Source organism: Pieris brassicae, chromosome 10, assembly GCF_905147105.1.
Source record: "Pieris brassicae chromosome 10, ilPieBrab1.1, whole genome shotgun sequence".
Classification (NCBI taxonomy): Eukaryota; Metazoa; Arthropoda; class Insecta; order Lepidoptera; family Pieridae; genus Pieris; species Pieris brassicae.
Genome location: NC_059674.1, coordinates 15,516,171 through 15,537,350, shown reverse-complemented (window position 1 = coordinate 15,537,350; position 21,180 = coordinate 15,516,171). Strand labels below are relative to the sequence as shown.

Genomic DNA, 21,180 nt, shown 5'->3' with positions numbered 1-21,180 from the left:
GCTCTTACTCTTTGACTTAATTACATATTTATTTAAAATAGTAAAAGTTAAAACTATAATATATATATGGTCGATGATTCATACCTTCTTTAGTGACAGTGACTATTATTCGGCTGACAACTACCATACATTTTTTAGAACTTGACACGACTGTGAAATGTGAATTTTCAGTTTTCACTAATATTTAGTGTGATATTGTGTTTGTAATCTGATGAATAACGATGCTCGCGTTCGTTTGATAAATGGTGGAATTTATCCGTTGAAGTAAAAGTAAATTAAATCACTCGATTAATTTTCTATTATTCTTTACAAATACTATTCGTCTTATCTTTTCTAAAATGCAGTTTTAAATATGGACTTTTCTGGCCCAGGTGAGTACTCAATTAGTTTAAATTGTATACTTATTTATCATTGAAAAACATTTTTTGCGCCTGTTTAAGCCTATGCTAAAATACATATTTTTATCTCATATTTATATTTAATAGTTCGTCTAACTAATATACTAAAATAAAGATTGCTAACGTCCAGCACAAGTACGATTTAATATTTTTATTAATTGGCCTTCTTAAATTTCAGGATTCCTTTGTCTTTCAAATATTTTTTGACTTGACTCTTTGTTTTCAACTTGTATAATTGTAATGTTATATTTTCAACCAGCTGCCGCTTTTAAGAATATATATTTATTGTAGGTAAATCCCCGAATTCTGCGTTATCGTTCAGATATAATGCAAACAATGAAGAGCTTGAAGAATTGTATCAAGCTTGTGAATCCGAAAATGCATTACCACAAGGAGATCAACCATCAAAAAGTGAAACTGCAAGCCCTAAGAAAACAGAAAAGTCGTCATCTATTATAGATAAATATTTTAAATCTATTAGATCTGAGAAATCCAATGAAAAAGTTGAAGATGTTAAGTCTGACCCAAAACCAACTGAAGAGAGCAAAAGTTCTACTCCTAAAGAAATTACTTCCTCACCTATGAAAGAATATTTAAATCGTCTTGGTAAAAGAAGCACCTCTGAGAGTTCAGATATAAAAGAACCTAATGAAACATGGAAGATATTCCATGATTTTAAATTTAAGATTGCTCAAGCTGTAGAGGATATGAAAACCAAATCTGTGGAAGGTATGTTTACACTTTTTTAAGAGTAATCTTAAACACATACTCAATACTTTTAATGGGATACTTTACATAATTTCTATTAATATTATTTTAGAGACAAAAGAAAAGTCTTTACCAAGGGACAATTCTACATCAGATTCTGAGGAAAATTCTACTACCAAAGACTTAGACCAACAAAGTATTGGGGATACTGATAATCAGGTAATTAACATTTTAAAAGTTTATGATAGAAATAAAAACATAACAAACACTTAAATGTTTGTTTAATTAAATTAGGAAAATTGTTAAATTGATTAAGAGATTCTTAGAAATATACAAATTTAAAATTTATCAACATGAAAGCAAAATATTTAATACCATTAACAGGTGTCCTCACTTGATAGCAGTATACAGAATTTGTCCGAGATGACTCAACCAATCACCGCCAAAGTTATTGAGCAAGAAAATCGTGAAAATAACACTAAGAACCATTCAGACTCTAGTGATGACACACAAAAGAATCTAAGTATGTATAATCTAATAACAATATTTATCGAAAAGTGTTAATTAGATACACTGTTTTTGTCTTTTGCACTAACATGAAAGGTATTGCAAATAAATTAGGTCTGTAATAGTACAACCTATCTGCTTTCGATTCTTGACTATATAGCATAGTGAAGAATTTGGTAAGAACCAAATGTTCCTGATATAACATAAACTACATAGAACCTTGTACATGTTTCATCAAAACCACATACTTTCAGGGTTAAGTGAAACAGATGTAACTAAGGATATTTTGAATGATAACAGCATTGAAGTTGAATCTGGTATAGAGGCTCTTGAGGATACAATAGACGCATTTGGCGATGTTAACACTGTTGATAGTCCATTGAGTAGACCTGTTGACATGAAAATTAACCCAGCAACGCCAATTTCCACTCCAGCCAATTTTGGCCTGCCGCCAAGTAAAAGCAACTTATCAAAACCGGAATCACACAAAACGTCTAAGAGCTACATTTTTAATTTCACAATGTATTTTTTAACTATTTTAGTAGTTATTAATTATTTATTGTTTCCTAATTGTAATGTGTGGAATGGATTTTTATTGGGGCTGTGGTTTTTCTGTTTTGTGAGTAATGTCAAACAGTGGGTGCTAGATACATACTTTAGTGATTGGGAGCCGAGTAGTAGAAACTTTTTCCAATTGAAGAGAAGCAGTACCATACCAATAGCCTACACTATTCCGTCTGTGAAAGAGCATACACCGTTGAAAAAGTATGAGGTACGTTCATTTAGTTTATGATGTGGTAATTTACTAGGCTATTTGTTTTACAATAAAAAGATCCCATTTTCCTTGCTATCAATGAATGTTGTACATGGCTGGTTTTTATTGCTTAATTTTTTAAAATTTGTATTTTGTACTAATAATGCCTCAAAGTACTAATAATTATTTCATGATTTTAAACACACATTTACATAGAAAATTACGTAGATAAAATGTTAGTTTTAATGACCTAAGTGTGTGACTCATTAAAATTCATCAAACAAATAACGCATTTATTTCTATAACATAAAGTTTATAATTGTATTCATTACCAATTAATTACTTGTCCACAGGGCTGGATAAATCACTATAGATTTCCTGATTACGACCCCTTTACCTACCACATAAATAAAACAACAACTGCCTTTGTGAAACTCGAGGGTAAGTTCTTAAAAATGTTATATATTACATTAAAAAAAAAAACAAAAACAAATGAAGGCGATCTGAAAAGAAAAATAAAAGTAGGCTATGGTAGTATTATGTTATGTGGGTCACGGGACGAAGAATACAAGCTAGTAAGAATTAAATTCAATCACTACTTTTTAATGTGTTATGTGTAATTAATCGTGTGTAAATAATTTAATAGACATTTTATACATGATCAGCTGACCCGACAGACGTTCTGTCTTAACTATGCTGCTATTAATTGGTTCATAACAATAATATTAAAAAACTTGTCTCGATTTCAACTTTATTTGTCGATCGACAGATATGTAAAATTAATATTGTCGTTAAGATTTCTTACTAAATACTGAACAGAGCAAAACGAAGTAGAGAAATTGTTCCATTCACGCGCGATGCCATGACCAAGGGAAATAGAGATTATTTCTTATAAATATTTCAACGAGTAATACTTTCCATAAAAAATATATATTTTCTGCTTGGATTAATTCGTCCCCGTGCGTATTATAGTTCAGCTTCACTATGTAATTAGATATTGTTTTTACTAATTACATTAAAACTAAGAAATGCGTTAAGCTCTACATATGTGCTGTTCGTTAATGCGGCAGTGTCTATTGATTTTAAAAAACGTATTTTATAGGCATTAATATTACCTTGATGGATTAATATTATGTTAAGTGGATTATCTTAAAATTATAACTTCCATATAAAATGTATTCCCGGTTATTCATAAAAACTAAATCTGTAATTGCATTTCTAAGAAGCCCTTACGTCTCTGTCAAATTGTACTTACGCTGTGATGAAAAGATACAAATTAGTACTTTTAGTTATTTTTTTATGAAAAAGGGAAATGTTCAAGAAATTAATAATAGTGATATTATTTAGGTAAATGTGTATTTTTTTTATTTGTTCAGTCGCTTTATTAATAATATCGATTCTCTTTAAGATACATGGAACCACTAAACTAGTTCTTATGTCCACTTGAATTTGTTTGACCTTGCGTAATGGGCAAACTATTGAGATTGTGTGGAACCACACCTCGCTTTGGACGATTCGCGCACCTAGCGCATTTATCTAATATTATCACACCTGTTGAAGATAAAAATAATTTTCAATATGTCTACAGACTTGCCTGTTATCTACAAATATAGCCTCTCCCTGGTAAATATAATAAACCAGAAGCGCCCCAATAGACTTTGCATATCATTGATAAGTTTTAGCCTCTAATACCTATTAAATAGAATATATAATGATTTTACAAAAGTTACTTAATTATCGAGATGCTTTTGAAATAGGCTGAAATTTAAATAGGTTATAGCTTTGTATATATATCTGATTTAATGACTTATGCATATGCAAGACGAAAACTAGTTTCGAACTTAGACCTGTTTTTTATACGATCATTTGCGAGCTGTTATTAGTATAACAATTTCATGATAGAAGTAGTTTCCATCATGGAATTGGAAGATTGGAAGGGCTAATGACATTCGCCCTAATTTATGTATAATTTAACAGATTAAATATATATACATATATAGAATGATTGATAAATCAAGCAGCACGCTTATTCGGAATTATTGTTTTCTACAATTGCAATTTTAGAATCGATTTCTTAACATGAATTATCTAATGGATCAAGTTGTTATAACTATTCATTTACTGCGATTCGGGTCGATTTAACGGCGGACCTACTGGTCTCCGACTACTAGCCTGCCTCTGGTAAGCTTCCCCTTCCCGCCTTTACCGCCAGGTCTACGCCCATGCACTCACCCATGTCGATGGGACTATAATGTTGGGTTGGGCTACCAATTTCGGAAATCAGACTCTCCATTAACCCTCCTTGTCAGTTTTAGGATTTTACGTGTTACGTTAATTATTTTAGCAAATAATTCACGAAAATTTATCCTTTGCTCTCGTTTCCAAAACCGTAAAGGTTCCTTTCAATAATTTCATCGAATAATATGTAGTGTAAATTTCAGGATGCAACCTAAGAATATCGTATACGCGTACAAAAATTGCGAAGAGAGCACTGTGGGATGAGAAAATCGACAAAGTTAATTTCTATCAGCACAGACTATATAACCTTACCGGTGCTCGAGTCATTCTCTTACCAAATGGACTTGTTAAACGGCGGTAAGTAGATTACATTATTATTTACTTTGACTATTGGTTCAATTACGATACGAAATTAACACTAAACAATAAATCATACCATTGTACAATTTTTACACTCGATAGAAAATAATTTTATTATAATACATGTAAATATGCTGGTCATTATCACAATAGTCTTAAGTGTGCGCAATGCAATCTTCGTGGAAGTTCGAGCCGGTGGCATGGTCGAAGTTTCAAATGGCATGTATATTTAAATCTCATTACTACTAAACAAAATAATTGAAAACATTGTTATTTAATATTTGTTTGTAAATTTCTTAATATAAATCTGTAATAATAAATAATGGCAGACAGTTATTAAAATATATAGTGGACATTGATCACTCAAGTTCTTGATAATGATTAAAATAATTTGTTATTAATTGCTTTACGTCATATCTTTTATACGCAGATGTTAATCTTAGTCTTTTTATAAAATTTAATTATCTATGTTTATTAAGCTCCCAATTGAGGTACGGGGGAAACATGAAGTTTCGACCCGGATTTTATTATTTTTTCACCGGAAATCCACATAGAGTGGCAATAGCTATGGTGACGACAAACGTAAAAAATATTTTGCGGCCTTTTTTGGTTACCTTAGTTATGAGTTTAACGTCGTCATAGACTTAATGACAGACATATATCGAATTTAATTTAATCTGCTTAATTATTTTTTATATTAATGTATACGTTCATAACCAAATACAAAACTAATTAACAATAGCAGTATTCAGGTTAATTAACTCCATTTTAACTAGCGTTATGAATAGGTTAATTATTAAATATGAACATTTAAGTTTTTATCAATTTATATAAATAGTAAAATTTTCAACAACTTTTCGAGGTTCCAGTATTTGTAATCCGTTTACTTCCATACTAAATAAAACAAAATTGTTTAGGTGAAATATTTAATTATTTAGGTAGTAATAGTACTCGTAAGTATATAATAGCACAAATTACAATTATATATAATAAACAAAAAACCCTATTTATCGAGTTATAATATATATTTATGTATTTCTATATAATATAAACTTTAATTATAATATCAATAATGCTTGTCATATTTATGATGACTAAAAGTAATAAAAATTTCAGTCTTATTTGCGCGACACATTTTATATTTGCTATAAAGAACGCAAAACGTCAGTTTTAATTCCAAAATATCATTGTTATAGCACAGTACACATTTAAACTGTGCAGTTCAAGTTAAAACACTTGAGAAAGCTTTGTCAAAACTCGGTCGGTGACCTTCGCTCAAAGGTAAACGAGAACAATTCGTGCAATGACCCAACGGTTCACGTTTCATAGGGAAATACATAGTAAATTATTTGTCCTTCCCACGACATATAATAATTAATAAAATCAGTCTAACCGGCATTTTGTACACCATACCAAATATAATTCCGGTCTCAAAGTACTTTAATGTTAATGAAGACTTACCTTTTATAAATGTTTCAAGACACTTTGAAACGCGCTTGATTAGGTTATGAAATATTGACTAGAACATTGTTGCCAGTTCTTTTCGTCCGTTCTACGCCCTCGTTTTGGATTGATTTTTTATTGACAAATTACCGACACGACTTAAATATCAGTTAATTACTGTTGATATTTTTTACCAAATAATTTGGAAGTCGTTTTTTTCTATATTATGTCATTATTCGTATAAGGCGTTGAAAATGGCGCCTTAATTCAACGACATAAAGACGTAAGTCTAATCTCAAAATAAAATTGATCCCCGTGATAATTTAGTATTTTGATTATATTTACGTTATCACAACTTGATATCAAGTTATTGGCTAATTTGAAGGATATACGGAAGTCTATTTAATAAGTGTGTGAAATTAATTAAATAAAGATTCCCACAAATCGCGACTTTATTAACACATATAAAGTAGAAAATTTTATCCTAAAACGTTCTACAAAATATATACATTATATTAAACAAATTATACAAGGTAAAACCCGAAATATATGCATTATATTAAACAAATTATACAAGGTAAAACCCGATCGAATTTGAAGAATAATATGGTTTTATTTAAATATATAAATTCGTTTATGTTAAAATTATAATCATGTTTTCATAATGAACGCGCTAGAATTACAAATATTGTAGGACTAAGAAGCACTTAATTGAAACATGGCACTTGTATGGTACCTTGGTCAACGGGATCCTTCAAATAATAGAGGCTATTATTTTAAATCTATATTTTATCATCTAATTAATTAAATGTTAAATGCTAATGTGCTTATGAGAGAGTGCCTACATCTGGCTATACTCTCGGGACGTAACTAATTGCAAAGCTTATATAACTAAGAAAACATGGTCTTCCATCCGTATAACACTCGAAACAGAACTAATATAAGCGTACGACCAACCAGGCTCAAGAAGATAAACCACTTCTTATATGGAAATTGTATTCATTTTTACAACAAACTCCCAAGCGGAATTAGAGAATTTACTGATAAAATTCAAAGCCCTCGTTAAACGTAAATTAATCAATAAAGCTTTTTATAAATTTGACGAATATTTAAACGTCCACGTGAATGAATCAAATCAATCCCAATGATTTGCCCTATTTCAAACAACTTGTATGACTCAAAATTTAACGGTTACAGAGAGTGGCAGAGTTTCTTGCCCGCTCTACGCACTTGACTTGCGAACTGCGTAGTAAATGTAAATTTTGAGACTATTTAACATCTTTTCTGTTGAGGCTCTTAAGTGTATTTGTTTATCTATATGAATAATGTTATTTTGAGTTTGAAAGCCTCAGCAAACTGTACGGCCTTTGTTCGTACAAAGCTTTGAAAAAAAAATGATCCATTACATTAATAATTACTAGTAAATTACTAGAAATATCTATGAGAACTTTAATCTTTTAAATGTCTATGTATACGTAGCTCAGTTTTGTGTATCATTTAAAGGCAATGGAGCAAAAAATACCCCATATGTATAATACTGAACGAGAAAGAAAAAATTCAAGTGTTGGAGAAAGAGAATTCAATAGAGAAGAAAGTAGCTGATATGGACAAGAAGAGTAAAGAAGCGACGTTAGAGACTGAAAGTGCAGAGACAAATACAAGCCCGGAGAGGAAGAAAAAGTTTGTTTGGAGGAGAAGAGAAAAGAGGTAAGTTCTGGTACATTCAATTTAGTTTGATTATATGTACTTGGTTTTCGATGTAAATCTAACTGATCAAGTCAAGGAAGTTAAAAAGAATTTTGTTCAATGATTAATTGTTTATATTTCACAGTATTTCGCACGAAAGCGAACCAGGACGGGAAGGTCTCAGGCATAGATTAGTCCGGAAAATGCATAGAGGTAAATTGTATACAATATTTGTTCTGTTAAATAGTGATATATATCTGTTTAGAATGCTTATCACAGCAACAGACGCAAACATTGATCTTATTGGCGGCTATGGGCTCTTTTGTTCTTCAGCTAGAAAAAGCAAATATCCATTTTAGGTGACGCACTTGCATTAATTAGTGCGTGTTTCGGGTATGTTTAGAATGTTTTTCTTTTCTTTAGATAAAAAGACGGATAGCGTATCAACCATAACAGATCCAGAGACAAGTGAAAAGCTGGACGATGGTGAAGAACAAACGACTAAATCCATCGCCAGTACAAGGGAGGATGATGATGAAATAGATGATAACGAATTGTCCAAAATCAAGGACTTACTTGAAGAAACGGTAAATAAATGCATTCATTTTTATATCAACATAAAAGTATATCTCTTTATAAAAAGCGATGGAAGAGCAGAAGTACTTGACAAGGAATGACATTGTAAGGGTTTTTAGCGTCGACAAAATACTCCTTGCTGCAAAAGTTACATACTGTATATACCTAGTCTAGCCATAAGTTCTGTTACAAATGAAAATGCCTTTTTTTAATGAAGTAATGTTATATAATTAAAACTTCCATATTTATTAAAGTCTCACAAAAAAACATTCTATTCGAAATGGCCACGATTAGCTTTTATACAAGCCATTTATCTGTTTGGCCACGAATCTATAGATTTACGCACTGTTTCTAAGGGAAATTTCGCCTTGAAAAGATTCTTTAAGAGACTCAATGTTTCCGTGTCCATTAAAGCATGCCCATGCATGGCATTTTAGATGCCTAGATGAGGGCCACTCTTCATCTCGTATAAAGTCCGGAACGTTTGTTTCAAGCCAGGCTTGGTTAATTTGTGCCTTGTGACCAGGTTCAGAATCCTGCTGTATACTTTTAACAAGTGTATTGCTGAGAGGTTTCACAACATGATCCAAGACCTTGATACACTTTGGCTGAAGTTTTCACTCTTTTTTCACAAGTATGTAGTTTTGTGACTCCTTGATAAGACACGCTTCAGCAAACCATCACTAAGGCAGGATGATTACCACGTTCCCGATTACCATCTTCCCGACCACTTGTGCAGCTTCTTTAGAACTGTAAGCGTACACTCTATCATTTTGCTTAGTGTTCAATCGTAAAAAATGTTTTCATCGTTTAAGAGGATATTTCTGCACTTTTCACCGTATCGCGACAATAAGCGTTTTGATTGATCCACACTATTTAATTGTAAAGATTGATTTAGGGCAAGTCCTGGGCTTGGTATAATACGCGACAGAGTCCTAGCGGGAATCTTAATTTCTCGCAATAAGTGTCTGGAATATGACCGACGGCTCCATACCCACTTTGTGCAAGGCGATCACTACAATCCTATTTTCTTTTCCCATTCCTTATTATAAGCACGAAAAAATATGTGGAATGGCGGAAAATGGATAGTACTGTTTATATAACAGTATTTATGGCCAGACTAGTTATATATAACAAATTCTTTGATCATTTACAATTTTAATTAAAAAAAAAAAATATTTTATTATAAATTATAAAAGTAGATTACATTGAAACTTGATTGTATGTTTCTTCTCCTAGAAATAAACTTCCTCTTTCTCTTCGGGCTTGTATTTATCTCCGCATCTTCAGTCTCTAACGTCTCTTTTTTACTGTTCTTCTCCAATTATGCTCTTTTCTTCTCTATTGAATTCTCTTTCTCCAACACATGTATTTTTTTTTTGAGTATTATGCATGTGGGGTATATTTTGCTCCATTGCCTTTAAATTAGATACATGCTTAAACTACATATTCAACGGTATTTTAAAGATAAAAGTGCTTATAGATTCCTTGTATTGTGCTGCATAATATTAGTAATAATTCCATTTCCATGCCAAGGCATTTATTCTCTCAGATTTTCGTTATTTTTCACAGGAGTCGGATCCCGTAGCGGAAGGTACAACGGAAGGAGAATGGAGTGTGCACGTGAAACAATCGAAGGACAAACATTCACATCTCTATCTTTTTGCTAGGACGGGTCGAGACAAACATGAGTGGTGAGAATAATTTCCTATTAAAAAATCCATAAACTACTAGGCATATTCTATATTCTTGCGTTAATTCCTGGACTTTCATAGAAAATTATAGAGCAGTTTTGACCTATTGACTTCAGCGTGCGACCCTCTCACTGAGGTTGGTGTCAAGCACATGAGGCTGATCACCTAATTGCCTATTAGATTGATCACGAAACAGATATTGAAATTTGAGGTTCAGACCTAAAAAGGTTGTAGCGATACTGATTATTTTTTAATTATACAAAATTCCAATTGAGCTGCGAATTTACTTTGTTAAATTAAAAGTTGATTCGGACCTCTTCAAAAGAATTTCACGACCAACAATGTCGTGTCATAATTTTGTAGTTAATCGTGTACCAACCATAAAAAAAACACATTTTGTTAGATATACATATCGGAAATAAGTGAATTTTGTTCTGTTATCTTTGGAATGCCATAAGCAATAGACACAAAATTCTAACAGGGATTAACTGATTTACAAAGCTTGTCTAAGCCCCTGTACTTTCCTGGGTGTACCTATGTCTATTGTATTATACAAGAGATAGGGGAGGGAGGGAGTTGCGTACCCGTAGGTACCCGCATTACAAATATTTTCAAAGATTATATTTGTTAGTAGATTTACAGATACGATCCAAATCGGTAATTTTACTAGTACGGTGTATACAAACCTGTGTAGATGATCTTATTAAAAAAAAATTACCGTCGAGAACTTAATATATATGTGGTCTAACTAAAACTGTGTTTCAGGTATCGCCGTTTCATGATATCGATAAGCGAAGCGAGCGCGTCAGCGGATACGTCATCCAACGAAGACAAATCTACGAGTGAGCCCCAAGAAGGAAAAGAGGGGATTGAATTAGCGGTTTATAAGCTTAGCGAAAAAGATACCGTTGCGTTTGGCAAGGTATTATTTTTCAATAAAGTATTTGAATAAAACATTTTTAACATAATTTCAATGTGAAATAATCTTAATGTTTTGCAAAATTCGGAGGATTTTTTGATAATACAAAGAAAATTCTGTGTGTCGCTACGCTTTCTATAATACCTAACTTCTAAATCTACTATAAAATATCACTCAATGTTGTGTACATTACACACGATTTGAAATGAAACTATTCTTCAAACAAAAATTCTTCCTCCGTATTCATACCATCCATTTCGTTTATAAATAAAATTAAAAAATCTTTAAAAATTCCACTGAAAGTTTTAGAAAAAGAAATATTGCTGTTGGAGCAAACAATGCTATATTTTATTTGCCTAAATATTATATATAATATTATAATTATAATTTTATTACAGACTAAAACGAACGACTCTACATCAGATGTAATAAATATAACATCAGCCATACATCCTTTACCCGTCAGCTTAGATTCATATGAGAAGACATTTTGGCCATATATTATAAAAATTATGCAGGTGAGATTGGAGTCATTTTTTTAGCTTATATTCAATAACATCTGAAAGGATTTCAGGATTTTTTTTTAATATCTTTTTTAGCTTAAAAGTTATAATTATTTTTAATCAATTAATTAATCTACTTACGTATATTTCACTGATAAGAGGAGAAACAGAGAAGCGTCTAAATGTGATCAGACAGAGATGTTGTTTTGCTGGTAATATTTTTTCTGCTTAACAAAAAAAAACTGCTATTTTATTGTATTTTTATTTTACATATTTTTTTTTAACATTTACGTTTATCAAATTGTCATGCATTTTAGTTGAAATAATTTGTAACATAGACCATAGATTATGCATGATGTGGTAAACTTTAACTTTCACTAAGCATATAAGGTTGATTTGAGCTCTCTTAAAAACTTCTCAATATTGCGACACCCGTTGTTGTTTAAAGACCTTCAAAGCCTCATACCTGACATTTCAGTGTCTAATTGATCTTGCGAGGTGATCAGTAGTGCTTAAATAATTTTACTATAATTCGAACTTAGAGCTTATGTTATACGCAACATCAAAAATAGGTTCTATGACGTAATATATACACACTCTATTAACTAATTTATTATCATAGACGCATGAAGTTATCACGAAACAAACCTCAGATGTCGGCGTCATGTGTCAATTAGAGCCTTCGCCCCACGAGCGGAATAAAAAAAAGAAGAGAAAGGATGTTAGCGGTTTTATTTTGTTTTAGTTCTGTGACGTACGCTTTTGTTTACGTGTGGGACGTGTACGTTTGGGTTGTACGCAAAAATCTCATTTGATAATTAATATGTAACACCAACTAATTCAAATAATATTGAAATTTAATTGTATTCATCCATTTTCGCTTATTGTATATATCAAATATCGAGTGTGGGTGTCTCTTTTTTGGACTTTGATATTTTCTTTACCAAGACTTTGACAAACTAATTAACGATTTACTTGAAAAATATTTTATCAATTTAATCGGGTTAATTGAGATTTAGAGTTTATGTGTTGGGCATATTTATGTTGCTTTTACAAGTTTTTAAAGCTTTATTCTTTATACTGTATTTAATGTAGTTTTAATGTTTAAATATTATATAGTAGTTCAATCTTTAGATGTATGAATAACAGTACTTTAAACGATCTTAACAATATTATTATCCGCTGTAATATTAAAAACCTATTTTTACTTTTTCAGTCCCAGCAGTCAACATCTGATTGCGAGTGCCGAACGCTTCCTGCGGAAGTGACATGGGTGAACACGGTGCTTGCTCGCATCATGTACGATATGATGCGAGATCCCGTACTCATTGCGAGGCTGCAGAACAAGATACAAAGGAAGTTGAATACGCTTAAGGTAGGTTTTACAAGGATGTGTAATATGAGCTAGGTCCGTTAGTCTTTAACTGGAATGTTATTAAGAAAACAGTTTTTAAACGGATTGAAGCTATGTATTAATATTGTAAACTTATAATTATTTACATAATTTTAAATTTAAATTTTTCCGACGTTTCGCAGTGTGCGTGGTCACGGTGGCTTCAATCCGTTTAAAAAGTGTTTTCTTAATGTGTAAAAGCTATGTTAATAAAAGACGATACTATGGAATGGTATTTTTATAATTTAAATTAATACATTTTTTATTATATTCTTGTATAAATACGATTAGGATAGCTTACGGAAATTAAATTAATTTAAAACTCAATGTGAAATTTTGAACTCTCCTGCATTTAAAAGTTTTTTTTTTATATTTAAGATGTTATGTATTGTGTAATTTTAATAGTTGTGGCGATAGTAAAAATGACATACATACATATTTTTTGCTGCAAATATAGAAGCATCATTTCATGTACGTCATTTCTTTTCCAGTTGCCATCATTCATGTCACCGCTCCTAGTGACAAAATTGTCTCTGTCGGGCGCGTGTCCGTTAGTCTGTGGCGTCCAACCGCCCTCTTGTGACGCACGTGGCGTGTGGCTCGACGCACACTTGCGGTACGATGGCGGTGCGTACATCGCCATACTTACGCAAATCAACCTTATGAAGCTGAAAGAGAAAAGTGAGTGTTGCATCGTATTGTGAAGATATTGTTCTGGGTTTTGGAGTGTGTGAGTGGGACGGCATGTAGTATACCTTTTTCGCTCTTGTGTGCCTTTTAACGACTGAAGATAATTTATACGTAAAAACATTTGAGGAGTTTTCGGCATGTATAAATACGGATTTTTTTAAAATATTATGTAAGTTAACATAATATAAGTTAACATAAAAAAACTACTACTACTACTAATGCGCTGTCTCTACGTCCCAAAAAGTGTCTTGGCCTCAAAAAACGAGGAACTACCAGAATTCTCTGTCCTATGCCATCAGAATTGAGAAACAACCTCCTATTTGTTTTAATAAAACTTAATGTTAAAAGTATTCATTTTTCAGATATGACATTAGAAGAGCAATTGATGGAAACTCAAGAGGCGGTTGTCGAAAGAGAGCTGAGTGCGTCACCCACTCTACGTGCTACTAGCCCTGAGCTACGGGTAAATTCATTTATTCAAACTAACTTGTAACAGCAAATGTTCCTCTGAAGAAAATTTTTATCAGTTTTAACTATACAAATGATAAATATTAAGCGTCTGTTTCACACCAAATAGCTATGCAACACATACATTATTTGGAAGATAAAAGATAACTCATAACTTTTGATGGACTTTGTGACGAATAGCGCTATTCGACAGTCTTAAAACGCAACAAGTATTTATCCTACCAATAAGTAATAAATAGCTTGTTTAGAACTTATCCGTACATTGTGAAACAGACCCAAAAAGTTTTACTTTAAATAAATATGCTCATATTGTATTGTCTTTGGTTAACATAGCTTTGTCACATTCAATGCTTGTATATGTGTGTCAAAGGGATGGCAAGTTCTTTCTCTTTTAATACCGAAGCTACATGTCTGGAAGAGATAAATCTGCCAAACATCGAACTTAGTTGGTTTCAGATAGTACCTAGGACTATATTAATGTTAAACCTAGTGTCATTTACAGAAACGAAAACCAGCGATTTACGATTCGGAAGTGGAGGACTCGGCCGAGTCTTCGAGTGACGACGAAACCCCACCCGTACAGCCAGTCGACAGTGCTGAAAATATCGTCTTGACAGATACGGCACCGTAAGTAAATTAAAATAAAAATCCTTCCTTCGGTATTGTTCCCTTGGAGCTTTGGTCCGTTAGTTTCGAGTGGAGTAATAAAAGACTAGTTGGCGCTTGATTTTAACTGGTACTCCCTATTGTTCGAAGAATGTTTTTTTTTTATTGTTGCTATCTTTTATAATATCACTAGCTGACCCGGCAGACTTCGTACTGCCTCAATCGATAGATAAAAGACCTAAACTTTTGTATAAACATTGACTCTAGACAGCGTTTGTATGGGAAATAGAAAAGGGCTGTTTTTAGGGTTTTCCCGGAAATTATTCGATTTTTCTCGAGTTTTAAAGCTTCCCTAGACCTCCACGAACATTTCAAGACTAAGATAAGATAAATCCGTTCAGCCATTCTCGAGTTTTAGTAAGGCTAACGAACAGCAATTAATATATATATATATATATATATATATATATATATATGTATGTATGTATATATAGATAATAATCTAAGAGTATCAGAATACCAAAAAGTCACTAAGGGGGTTTAACCTTGGTGCTTAAAGGGCTATAACACTACAATTTCCTTTACGTATAAACAAATCTATAGAGTTAAAAGAAAACAAATATCGCAATACAGCAGAGAAATGTTGCCAGCATTAGAGGTACACTGGTACCAAATTTGTGCATTTACAATAATTTGTGTATTTTTTTTAATTATTTTAAAGCCACAAATATTTCCATATGGGGTTGAAATTTTGGTATTTTGTACATAGTACCCTAAATTAGAAGGTAATTTCTTACTCGACTGTATCTGTAATGCAAGTCGTAGAACAATAAAAACTTCTTGTAGCTTTTCTAATGTGATGCACCTACTTGCTGTATTTATCAATTTCTTCCCAATGGTAACTGACATAAAAAAATACCTGAGTTCCTGAGATCGATCCCCAGCTGTGCACCAATGTACTTTTCATGTGCGCATTTATCATTCGTAAGAACGTGCCTGTCGTGAACGAGTCGACGGCCTGAGTCAGGCACAGGAGGCTGACCACCTACTTGCCTATTAGATTAACAAATGATCATGAAACAGTTACAGAAATCTGAGGCCCAGGCCTAAAAAAGGTTATAGCGGCATTGATTTTTCTTTACTTTATCGACATAATTTTTGATTTTCAGAACTGTTTATGCAACAGAAGGAGGTTCGTCAAAAAAGAAATTCCTCAGAATAGTTGACAAAATAGCTACAAACAAATATTTCCAACAGGTAAGTTTTTTTTAATATCTTATTAATACTGTATATACTTAATCTCAAATCGGAGTTCATTAGTTTTTAATTTAGTTCATTAACTGAATACAACAAAAACCGAAGTAGGGAGCTATCTTTTAACATGTAATTTTTGAAATGAAACATTTTTATCGGCGTTGGAAAAAAACGTCACATTTTTCGGTTACGCGTTACGCGCCATATTTTTCTTGTCACTACCACGGTTGATTCAAAGCCATTAATAACAAAAATATATAATAACGATAACAATGGTAGTAATAATTCTATTACAATTAATGAAATTCTGTAATAATCTTAGTAATTATAAGGTAAAATGAAATAATTGTATTATATGTATTCATGTGTATGACAATATAAGCCTTTTGTTCAACTTTATCAAATTTAACTTTTTTTAATCAATTTCTGTAAAATTGCATATAGTAGATCATTTTTCGAAAAATAAGGTCATAAATAAGTTTCACTTCTTACGTGTGTACACTAGTACACTTTTTTTTAATATTTCCAGTTTAATTTATATGTAATGACGTCACATTAATGTCCAATGAAGATTATTCTTTGTCCATAAATAAATGTTTCACTATAATAAAGTACGTGAACCTCAAGTAATACAAGATTTTTATTTTCAGGTAACTGACTACAAGTACGTGAAGCGAGCTATGGAAGGTCTATCGAACACTGACATAAAGCTTCAGCTGGAAGTGAGCGGGCTCGAAGGTCGTTTGGCTGTGAACCTTCCACCACCACCGCACGATCGGATATGGATCGGGTATTTTTTATTATAATTAAAAATATATATATAAATAACTCCGTGACCCAAATTAGTTTTATAAAATTCTTTGGTTAGCATAGCTTTTACACATTGAAAGAAAACAATTTTTTAACCGGATTAAAGCTATTTGTATTATTATAAACTTATAATGTAAGTAAATAATTTAGTTAGTAGTTTTTCATGAATTCAAAATTCAATTTTTTTTTAAATACATTACCCACATATTGTCTTTGCTGGAAAACGAAATGCATTTTCAAGGATTCCTACAAAAGAAATATACGTTTATATACTATTATTTTTGAGAGCTTTACTTACTTTTGCTGACAAGAGGAGGGGGGGGGGGGGGAAAAATTGCAGTAAATCTTTTGTAATACTTGAATGGCCCCTAATCTAAATATTAATCATTTGCCTCAAACTAAATGTTCGAGCAGTTAAAAAAAAATATTTATAATTTCGATATAATTAGAAGTATTTGTTCGTTACAACAATTGGTATTAAAAATTCTACCATATTTATAGTTTAAGAATGCTACCTACGAACCATGACTGATTTTTGGTATTTTATAGACTGAAATACCTTATTGCTTGTACTTTCTCTATTTTAATTTGTTTTAATTATCGCCAGTGTATGTATATATTACTAGCTGACCTGACAAACGTCATTTTGCCATGTATATTATTTTCACGAAACATTTTTATTTTTTTTATTTTAATAAAAATAACTATCTGCTACAATAAAAAACAGAGGTTAATCGTAGTGGGGTGACAATTAAGGGTTGTATGTCATTTTGTATGCTGTATCAAAAAAAAATGCAACAAATAATTACACACGAGAAACAAACATTGTGACATGAGAATTTTATATATACAGAGATATTATACTGGGTTTCAGTAATAAAGGCTTAATAATAATAAAAACTAACATATTTCACGTGTTGAGGTAGAACCAACTCTAAAGACCTCTGCAAAGGCTGAAGTGTTCAGTGAGCGCTATTACGATTTGAGTATCGAAATGTCATACCAACTTCTGCAACAAATTTCTGACAGTTCTCAAATCAAGGGTTTTTTTAATCGTCAAGATTTTTGTTTTACAAAATGTTTGTAAGGAGCTGCAACCATTACACATGACATCTTAAGTAATTAATAATAAAAAAACAAAGATTTGTCCTCTGTCAGCAGTAGGCATGGTCAAATAGGATAAACTCACATTATCGTGGGAACGACACGCAAATAATTCAAACCCGACCAGTCACCACAAGTAGCACCCGTTCACGAGTATGACGCATGGCCAGTCATCGGCCCACTGTTTTGCCTATCGTTAAACTTTTAGTTAACATTAACTAAAGCTAGATTAATTACTATTTGTGAATATTTATGAGTTTCCGAACCTGTATGTTGCTGTGGATTTAATTTAAATAAAAATTTTCATTCGCTTTCAGGTTCCGTACAAATCCCCAACTGGTATTAAAGGCCCGACCAGCGTTCGGCGCTAGATCACTTCGGTTTACTCACATAACTAACTGGATTGAACAAAAACTAACTAAGGAGTTCGAGAAAGTACTAGTTCTACCCAATATGGAGGATTTTATTATAGACGTCATGACGCCAACGCCTGTTGACTTCGAATGAGGTCGATAGTTTTTGCTATTTGGTAGAGATTATTTTAAATTTTTTGAAGTTTTGTGTGTCATGCTCAACCACAATTTTATTGGTTTGTAGTTATAGCTATAATAAAATAATCTAGGCTTTTACACGACGTTATTGTTACGAGTCGTAAATATTATAGAACCGGGGCTATATACGTTTAGTGTGTCGTGTTACAAAATATATAATATATGTTTTATTTACGAGAGTATGTATTGATTTAGTTGTTGTCTATGGTGTATCAAAACGTTTTTCTTAATGCATTTGCGCAACTGTATTTGATATTTATTTAATTGTATATAGTATTAGATATGTCACTGTAAAATTGTAAATAATGTCACATAATTCGTGTGATTCTTACAACTTATTTTTCGATAGTTTCATGTTGTTTAAAAAAATCTCTTAAAGCCAATAAGAATGTGTTTTCGATCGCAATTGTTTTCAAATATCGCTAGGTATTTATAGTTGTATAGTGACAGATGCATGTAAAGAACCATATCTACATAGAGATTATATTTATTATATTCGACTAGAGATATAGATTAAAATTCATATTTATGGGAAAACGAAAGTATAACTCACTCATTATCAAAAGTATATGACCCGATTCGAGCTTCTCCATTTTATCGACAATAATTCCAAATTTATATCTATATAATAAAATGTCAAAAAACTTTTCTAGAAATTCAAGGAGATAAAATTTTTAATGAACTTCAAGTTATTATTCAAACATTTTTAAGTAGAAATATTCTAAATTTTACAGAATCTAAAGATACTTACATTTATCAATGGACTAATCATTTTTTATTAGTTGTAGTAAGAGACTAAATCGAGAACATTACGTTATTTTCACCTAATAAACAGCTGATAATTCTAGTTATGAGTTCAATGACCTTTTGAGGTGAATGACCCCAACTTTGCATTAATTTTTAAAAAGATTGTACACTATTTCTGTAGCAAGTTATAAAAGGGCCTATAAACGGGCTACACTTTTAATCAAATATGTGGCTACATTATTGTCGACTATGTCCCGAATATACAAAAACATTTCTGTAACAGTATATGGCTCTTTATTTTTTGTTTGCACGGTCTACATACATGGCATAGTACCTATGCGTTTTAAAATCAAATTCAAAACAAAAATTACTGAGAAAGATATGGATTGGACCTTATTTCAATAGGCGTGATGCAATAGGTATTTTAAGTCTCGAAATAAGACTCGCTGAACAATTATTTAACACGCATTTCAAACAATGACCAAATGAATATTGACCATGATACATAGAATGGGTACTAAGATGAGAAAAGCTATAAAAGAGTAGCATGAAAAAGGGACGCAATTAGCTCGTAAAGCGAGACAGCAATAATATGGCTCAGAAATATTGCAGTATTTTCGATTGCAAAGCGATTGTTCCGGCCATACGGCTGAGATACTAAACATTCCGGACATAAATAAAATATTTGTCAATATGTATATCCCGCCATACTAAAAATATTGCCTTATATTGCATAGTCTAGCCGTAAACGCTGGCTGTTGCTACCAGGCACACCCTTGCAGCTATACATTTTCGAGAAAAAATGGCCCGTCTAGAAGCCCTTATAGTAGAACATTTGTCGTGCAATTGGTGTTTGATATTTTTGAATTTTAAATTCAAATATTTTAATTAAGCAGTATTGTTTTAAAAAAACATAATTATTCATTCAATTTCTGGTCGCACAATAAAGTATTTTCGGCCAAAATTTACTTTTTTTTAAACATAACTAATGAAAAAAATTCTAACGTATATACTTGTGCGAAATTGTTATTGAAAGGCTGACTGATTGTTGCTTATAAGCTGTCACATCGAATTTATAAGTTTTTGTTAATGCGGCATGAATACCAATTAATCAACACCTTATCTACAGAGCACGTAGAAACTAAGGTGCAAGTTTCCTTTGCCACGAAATAGTTGATTTAATTACGTAAATTTTATAAGGCACATACTTATAAATATAGTTAACGGCTCAGCTAATGCCACCTGGTTTGTGAGGATCAAATTACACTTGCACACGCCGAAAAAATGGGCCTAATTGGTTCCTTAGTCGTTTTTAGTTGTCTTTCGCATTTGATGCCGAGCCCTTAACTCTAGACCTACGCGCCTTGATATTTGTAATTTAACGATGTTATACGCCCATTATAATTGTTCAAATTTGCCTAAATTTTGTTTTATATACACTATATTTGTTCGTATCGCCCGATTTTTGTACTAACTGCAATACATTTGTAATGTTAAATCTATAAATTTGTTTTCAAACGAGCCAAAATATTCCGATCCATTGTAATTTATGAGTGACGTTTTGTAAGAATATTTTGGAACTCGAAAGATGATTTTACGTTTTTTTATGCTGTGAAGTTATCTATTTCGTAGTTATAACTATAATGAAATTTTTATGTAAATATTTGAAATTATAAGTGTTTATGTGATATTATGTATAGTTAAGAGTTAAACCGTGCCGAATAGTTTTTCTATGTGGTATCAGTTGTGATTATTTTCAATAAATAAAAAG

The 21,180-nt window shown here is 31.8% G+C and overlaps 1 protein-coding gene across 2 annotated transcripts; it reads left to right on the top strand.

Annotated features, from left to right (window-relative positions):
* Positions 1-119: 119 nt before the first annotated feature.
* On the top strand, positions 120-21,180 carry LOC123715013 (testis-expressed protein 2). Of its 2 annotated transcripts, XM_045669782.1 has the most exons (21): positions 120-371; positions 690-1,127; positions 1,219-1,325; positions 1,491-1,629; positions 1,868-2,385; positions 2,721-2,808; positions 4,809-4,962; positions 7,912-8,115; positions 8,240-8,307; positions 8,518-8,681; positions 10,243-10,364; positions 11,130-11,286; positions 11,682-11,801; positions 12,409-12,507; positions 13,003-13,161; positions 13,671-13,860; positions 14,232-14,332; positions 14,840-14,964; positions 16,113-16,200; positions 16,848-16,987; positions 18,429-21,180. In XM_045669782.1, the coding sequence occupies exons 1-21, from the start codon at positions 353-355 to the stop codon at positions 18,616-18,618; spliced, it is 3,390 nt and encodes a 1,129-aa protein (XP_045525738.1). In that variant the 5' UTR covers positions 120-352; the 3' UTR covers positions 18,619-21,180. The 2 variants fall into 2 exon arrangements, with proteins under 2 accessions (XP_045525738.1, XP_045525739.1); XM_045669783.1 differs by lacking the exon at positions 12,409-12,507 and having other exon boundaries at positions 121-371.

Bases quoted from the DNA above. Each gene is read 5' to 3' on its own strand.
- LOC123715013 (XM_045669782.1), top strand. The intron at 11,802-12,408 runs GTGAGATTGGAG...TTATTATCATAG, and splicing joins ATATTATAAAAATTATGCAG to ACGCATGAAGTTATCACGAA. The intron at 13,162-13,670 runs GTAGGTTTTACA...TTTCTTTTCCAG, and splicing joins GGAAGTTGAATACGCTTAAG to TTGCCATCATTCATGTCACC.